The sequence below is a fragment of the Aegilops tauschii genome, chromosome 4 (genome assembly GCF_002575655.3).
Source record: "Aegilops tauschii subsp. strangulata cultivar AL8/78 chromosome 4, Aet v6.0, whole genome shotgun sequence".
Taxonomy (NCBI): Eukaryota; Viridiplantae; Streptophyta; class Magnoliopsida; order Poales; family Poaceae; genus Aegilops; species Aegilops tauschii.
In genome coordinates this window covers 412,758,508-412,765,431 of record NC_053038.3, presented here as the reverse complement: position 1 = coordinate 412,765,431, position 6,924 = coordinate 412,758,508, and the positions used below count along the sequence as shown (strand labels likewise).

At 54.0% G+C, this 6,924-nt stretch overlaps 1 protein-coding gene across 2 annotated transcripts; it reads right to left on the bottom strand.

Moving 5' to 3' along the window:
• Nucleotides 1-3,263: 3,263 nt before the first annotated feature.
• On the bottom strand, nucleotides 3,264-5,766 carry LOC109732591 (beta-hexosaminidase 2). Of its 2 annotated transcripts, none has more exons than XM_040387356.3 (2): nucleotides 4,684-5,766; nucleotides 3,264-4,579 (listed from the first exon to the last, which is right to left on the bottom strand). In XM_040387356.3, exons 1-2 carry the CDS (start codon nucleotides 5,702-5,704, stop codon nucleotides 3,636-3,638), a joined length of 1,965 nt encoding a protein of 654 aa, XP_040243290.1. In that variant the 5' UTR covers nucleotides 5,705-5,766; the 3' UTR covers nucleotides 3,264-3,635. The 2 variants fall into 2 exon arrangements, with proteins under 2 accessions (XP_040243290.1, XP_020147364.2); XM_020291775.4 differs by having other exon boundaries at nucleotides 3,264-4,600; nucleotides 4,684-5,757.
• Nucleotides 5,767-6,924: the final 1,158 nt, after the last annotated feature.

The following is a 6,924-nucleotide window of genomic DNA, read 5'->3' as shown; positions in this document are numbered from 1 at the left end:
TTTAAGAAGAAGACATACGCGGATGGTAATGTGACCATCTATAAGGCTCGACTTGTCGCTAAGGGTTATCGACAAGTTCAAGGGGTTGACTACGATGAGACTTTCTCACCCGTAGCGAAGCTGAATTCCGTCCGAATCATGTTAGCAATTGCCGCATACTATGATTATGAGATATGGCAGATGGACGTCAAAATGGCATTCCTTAATGGCTTCCTTAAGGAAGAATTGTATATGATGCAGCCGGAAGGTTTTGTCGATCCTAAGAATGCTAACAAAGTATGCAAGCTCCAGCGCTCAATCTATTGGCTGGTGCAAGCATCTCGGAGTTGGAACATTCGCTTTGATGAGATGATCAAAGCGTTTGGGTTTACACAGACTTATGGAGAAGCCTGTGTTTACAAGAAAGTGAGTGGGAGCTCTGTAGCATTTCTCATATTATATGTGGATGACATATTATTGATGGGAAATGATATAGAATTCTTGGAAAGTATAAAGGCCTATTTGAATAAGTGTTTTTCAATGAAGGACCTTGGAGAAGCTGCTTATATATTAGGCATCAAGATCTATAGAGATAGATCAAGACGCCTCATTGGTCTTTCACAGAGTACATACCTTGACAAGATATTGAAGAAGTTCAATATGGATCAGTCTAAGAAGGGGTTCTTGCCTGTATTGCAAGGTGTGCAATTGAGCACGGCTCAATGCCCGACCACGGCAGAAGATAGAGAAAAGATGAGTGTCATCCCCTATGCCTCGGCCATAGGGTCTATTATGTATGCCATGCTGTGTACCAGACCTGATGTAAACCTTGCCGTAAGTTTGGTAGAAAGATACCAAAGTAATCCCGGCATGGAACACTGGACAGCGGTCAAGAATATCCTAAAGTACCTGAAAAGGATTAAGGATATGTTTCTCGTTTATGGAGGTGACGAAGAGCTCGTCGTAAAGGGTTACGTCGACGCTAGCTTCGACACAGATCTGGATGACTCGAAGTCACAAACCGGATATGTGTATATTTTGAATGGAGGAGCAGTAAGCTGGTGCAGTTGCAAGCAAAGCGTCGTGGCGGGATCTACATGTGAAGCGGAGTACATGGCAGCCTCGGAGGCAGCACATGAAGCAGTCTGGATGAAGTTCATTACCGACCTAGGGGTGATTCCCAATGCGTCGGGCCCGATGACTCTCTTCTGTGACAACACTGGAGCTATTGCCCTTGCGAAGGAGCCCAGATTTCACATGAAGACCAGACATATCAAGCGTCGCTTCAACTCCATTCGTGAAAGTGTTCAAAATGGAGACATAGATATTTGTAAAGTACATACGGACCTGAGTGTAGCAGATCCGTTGACTAAACCTCTCCCTAGAGCAAAACATGATCAACACCAGGACGCAATGGGTGTTCGATTCATCACAATGTAACTAGATTATTGACTCTAGTGCAAGTGGGAGACTGTTGGAAATATGCCCTAGAGGCAATAATAAATGGTTATTATTATATTTCTTTGTTCATGGTAATTGTCTATTGTTCATGCTATAATTGTATTGTCCGGAAATCGTAATACATGTGTGAATACATAGACCACAACGTGTCCCTAGTAAGCCTCTAGTAGACTAGCTCGTTGATCAACAGATAGTCATGGTTTCCTGACTATGGACATTGGATGTCATTGATAACGGGATCACATCATTAGGAGAATGATGTGATGGACAAGACCCAATCCTAAGCATAGCATAAAAGATCGTGTAGTTTCGTTTGCTAGAGCTTTTCCTATGTCAAGTATCCTTTCCTTAGACCATGAGATCGTGCAACTCCCGGATACCGTAGGAGTGCTTTGGGTGTGCCAAACGTCACAACGTAACTGGGTGACTATAAAGGTGCACTACGGGTATCTCCAAAAGTGTCTGTTGGGTTGGCACGGATCGAGACTGGGATTTGTCACTCCGTGTGACGGAGAGGTATCTCTGGGCCCACTCGGTAATGCATCATCATAATGAGATCTATGTGACTAAGGCGTTAGTCACGGGATCATGCATTGCGGTACGAGTAAAGAGACTTGCCGGTAACGAGATTGAACAAGGTATTGGGATACCGACGATCGAATCTCGGGCAAGTAACATACCGATTGACAAAGGGAATTGCATACGGGATTGATTGAATCCTCGACATCGTGGTTCATCCGATGAGATCATCGTGGAACATGTGGGAGCTAACATGGGTATCCAGATCCCGCTGTTGGTTATTGACCGGAGAGGCGTCTCGGTCATGTCTGCATGTCTCCCGAACCCGTAGGGTCTACACACTTAAGGTTCGGTGACGCTAGGGTTGTAGAGATATGTGTATGCGGAAACCCGAAAGTTGTTCGGAGTCCCTGATGAGATCCCGGACGTCACGAGGAGTTCCGGAATGGTCCGGAGGTGAAGATTATATATAGGAAGTCAAGTTTCGGCCATCGGAAAAGTTTCGGGGGTTACCAGTATTGTACCGGGACCACCGGAAGGGTCCCGGGGGTCCACCGGGTGGGGCCACCTATCCCGGAGGGCCCCGTGGGCTGAAGTGGGAAGGGAACCAGCCCCTAGTGGGCTGGGCGCCCCCCCCCCCCATGGGCCTCCCCCCTGCGCCTAGGGTTGGAAACCCTAGGGTGGGGGGGGGGCACTTGCCTTGGGGGGCAAGGCACCCCCCTTGGCCGCCGCCCCCCACCCTAGATGGGGTTTGGCCGGCGCCCCCCCTCCCAGGGGGCCTATATAAAGGGGGGAGGGAGGGCAGCAATACGACAGCCTTGGGCGCCTCCCTCCTCCCCTGCTACACCTCTCTCTCGTAGAAGTTCGGCGAAGCCCTGCCGGCATCCCGCTACATCCACCACCACGCCGTCGTGCTGCTGGATCTCCATCAACCTCTCCTTCCCCCTTGCTGGATTAAGAAGGAGGAGACGTCGCTGCACCGTACGTGTGTTGAACGCGGAGGTGCCGTCCGTTCGGCACTCGGTCATCGGTGATTTGGATCACGGCGAGTACGACTCCGTCATCCACGTTCATTGGAACGCTTCCGCTCGCGATTTACAAGGGTATGTAGATGCATTCCTTTCCCCTCGTTGCTAGTATACTCCATAGATGCATCTTGGTGAGCGTAGGAAAATTTTAAAATTATGCTGCGATTCCCAACACAATGGTAGGGGTGCTGGCTATCTTGAATGTGAAGGCACACGACCATGATGGTTGGGATTAGCCGCTGGCGCCACTGTTCACAATAGGACTCTGCTGTGCACTAATCGAATAGCTAGCTAGCTATCTACTCATGTTATTGAAAAGTACTCCTAGATGCAATGAATTGTCCAGTGTCAGATACAGTAAAGCAACCACGCACTGACGCACATCACTTTGATCCTACCGCAAGAACCACGAGACTGTTGAGAGGTGGAAGCTAGCAACACAAAATGGTTTATTTTGCAGTTTCTTGTTTGGTCATCCGCTGGTATTCATCACCATGTCGATCCACGGATACCCGCTGCTGCTTCCACGTTCCAATTCTCTGTCCCCGTGCCAGTTCGATCTGTGAACATTCCTTCCCACCACACCACGCCGCTGTGCGGCACGGAAGGCAGCAAAGCAGGGGCCAGGCTTCACCGGTCTGCTGCTGGCTACTGCGAGAGGTTGCACATGCCGGGGTGCAGCGGGCACCACAGCGGCTGTAGGGGCTCGGCGCGGATGCCGCGCGCCACCATCCGGTGCCTCCAGTCGTTGAGCCGGTCCGTGGCGTTGGCGTACCGCTTCCTCCCGCTGGCGCCCTTGTTCCCGGACCAGAGCGTCTCCGCGGCGGCGGCGGCCCTCGGCCAGAGCCTGCCGTCCAGCACCGCGGCGTCCGACTGCTCCGACCACAGCGCCACCTCGCCGCCCAGCACCAGGTTGGCCTCCTCCTCGGTCAGCCCGTGCAGGATGTCGTAGTCGTACACGCGCTGCCACGTCTTGAACGGCGCGCACCACGATCCGCCCGTGCCCCCGGGGTCGTTGAACAGCGGCGCCCCGTCGCCCTCCTCCTCCTGTTTGTCGTACCGGCTGTCGTTGCCCACCCACCCGCCGTGCCCGCAGTCCAGGTAGTAGTAGGCCGCCGAGGAGACGATGGCGCGGTACCCGGCGGCCACGATCCGCTTCGTGTTCTCGGCCCCGTTGTTCCACGTCTGCAGCACGGTCGTCTCCTTGGGCAGCGCCGTCGGCCCCACCATCACCTTGGGCCCCAGGAGCACGTCCTCCCAGTACACCACCGTGCGGTTCAGCTCGTGCACCATGAACGGCCGGGTCGCGTTCACGAACAGCTCCAGGAGTTGGTCGTGCGTGCCGCCCTCGCTGAGGAAGCGGCGTACAACGGGGTCGTCCTCCCAGCACGCCGTGTTCACCTCGTCGGCGCCGCCGTGGAGGAACGGGTCCGGGAACAGGGCCGACAGGTCGCGCAGAACGTCCTGCGCCACGCGGTACGCCTTGGGGTTCAGCGGATTCAGCTGCCCCGTGCAGGGCTCCGCCGCCAGCGCGGGACTCGCCGTGGGCGCCCAGAACTTGTTCGCGCAGGTCACGATCTCCGGGTACGCTCCTGCCCACGAACCCGTGTGCCCTGATGAGATGTGCACAACAATGGCATTGAAGATACCGCGGTGGCCAAATGCAGGGAAGACGAGCTAGGAGTTTCTTACTCACCGGGCATGTCGATCTCGGGGATGACGCGGACGCCGAAGGCGGCGGCGTAATTGACGATGCGGCGGACGTCCTTGTCGGTGTAGCGCATGAAGGGGGAGTAGGAGCCGAAGTGGGCAAGGCTGGGGACGGTGGGGAGGACGATGGGGAAGGACTGGGCGTCGGTGATGTGCCAGTGGAAGACGTTGAGCTTGTTGAACGCCATGGCGCGGATGGTGTGGAGGATGTCGCGGACGGGGTAGAAGTTGCGGGCGGTGTCGAGAAGGATGCCACGGTGGGTGAAGAGGGGGCGGTCGGAGATCTCGATGCCGCTGGGGACAATCGACTGGCCGCCCGCAGCCTCGCCGCCGCCGGCCCATGCGAGCTGGGAGAAGGTCTCGAGGCCGCGGATGGCGCCCCAGGGCGTGGCCGCGGAGATGTCGGCGGAGGCCGAGTCCGCGGGCACGGAGAGCGTGTAGGACTCGTCGACGTCGGGGCCGAGCGGGACTTGGGCGTCGGAGACGGAGAGCGTGAGGAGGCGGACGGGGACGCGGGCGAGCGTGTAGTTGGCGGGGGGCACCAGCGGCGTGTGGCGCTCGGCGCGGATGTGGCGGATGTAGTAGGCGATCGCGTGGCGGAGGGCCGGGTGGGTCGGCACCGCGCGGATGCTGAAGGTCGGGGTGAGCGGCGCGTACACGACGGACGGCCACGAGATGGACGTCGGCTTGGGCCAGACGAACACTTTCTGGTGCGGCTGCGGCGGCGGAGGCTTGGAAGGCGGCGGCGGTCGAGCGGCGGGTGCGGCCGCTGGGCGGAGGAGCAGGAGGAGGACGGCGAGATACGGCAGTGCTGCCATGGCCGGCCGGGGTTTAGGAGGAGTGGATGATGAGGGATTTCGGCGTGTTCGGTGGAGTGAGCTGCGGCCATTGGGGATCTGGTGGTCTTTTTTTTTTCTTTGAGTGGAGGGGATCTGGCGGTCAGTCGCTCTACTTTTCTCTGGCTGACTCGGCTCGTGGGCTCGGCATAGGCCCTGTCCGCAATACATGGAGGCAGAAAACCGGTGAGACGGGGAGCTCGCGGCATAAAAAACATTAATGGGCTGCCTACTGTGCGGCCTATTAGCAATTTTTGTAAACAATAAACAAATATATGAAAAACATTATTTTAGAAATGGGCTTACTAGTGTCCTTTAATAATTTTAGAAATATTATTAAAGATTCAGTTTGATGGAAAAAATAATATCAAAAATAAAAATGTTCGTGCATCTAAAACTAATTGTTCATGTATTAAAAAATGGTTCGTGTCGTATTTGAAAATTGTTCACTACAAACAAAAATACATCAATATATTTTGACAAAAAAACTAGTTTTTTAGAATTGTTGTTCATGTGTGTTAGAATAAATGTTCATGGGTTGACGAGGTTATACCTAGGGCCATATGGCACATCCAAAGGCCCAGCCACTCAAAAGTGCGGTCCAGAAGTCAATGGGGCAAGGGACAACACGTCAGGTTGAAACTTCAACCCAAAGCGTCAGATATCAGGGGGATACTCACCAACGAGTCAAGTGCGTGCATTCGGATCTCACACCTGTGATGGATAGCAGTCGGTCGTCACCGAGATAGGAGTAGTCAGTCATCCTACAATCCTTTGTGTGCTAGGATATCGTATACCCATGGTCCATTCATTACTACCGTTACTCAACGGTGATATAATCTAGTGAAATGCGGCAACTACAAGTAGTAATAGCCATGTACAGTCAATCGTGCATGCGACCATCCATAGCATTTATACCAACCCATTACGGCACCCCTCCTAGCACACCATATAAGCAGGGAGGAGGGCACCGGGGTGAGGGTTGAACTCTCATAGTGTAACCTATACCAAGAGCAAGAACAACACACAGGAGTAGGGTATTACCTGCACCGCCGAGGGCCCGAATCTGTATAATTCCTCGGCGTATCTACTCCCATCTGCACTAATCAGTAGATACGGTTGCCTCTACATTCACACCCCCATAGTATTGTCAGGATTATATCCAGAACAATTAACGCTCAATGTGGGGCAAGCGTCTATCGACATCATGGTGTAGATGGTACCTTCATCGACTCCTTCCGGCAGATTCGTTCTGGCGCCCTCGAGTTCGCCGCCGATGGTTCGACATGGCATCTTGATCCTCTGCTGGACTATGATGCGATGCTAGTGTCATGGATTGGGGGTGCACACCACGTCGTCCTGCCAGTCATGGGCGGGGCCAAGGATCCACC

What these genes read in the sequence shown, in the direction of transcription:
- LOC109732591 (XM_020291775.4), bottom strand. Translation starts at nt 5,704, where the DNA reads ATGTATTGCGGACAGGGCCTATGCCGAGCCCACGAGCCGAGTCAGCCA. An exon ending in CCCCGAGATCGACATGCCCG is followed by an intron (nt 4,601 to 4,683) that starts GTGAGTAAGAAA and finishes ACATCTCATCAG; the next exon opens with GGCACACGGGTTCGTGGGCA.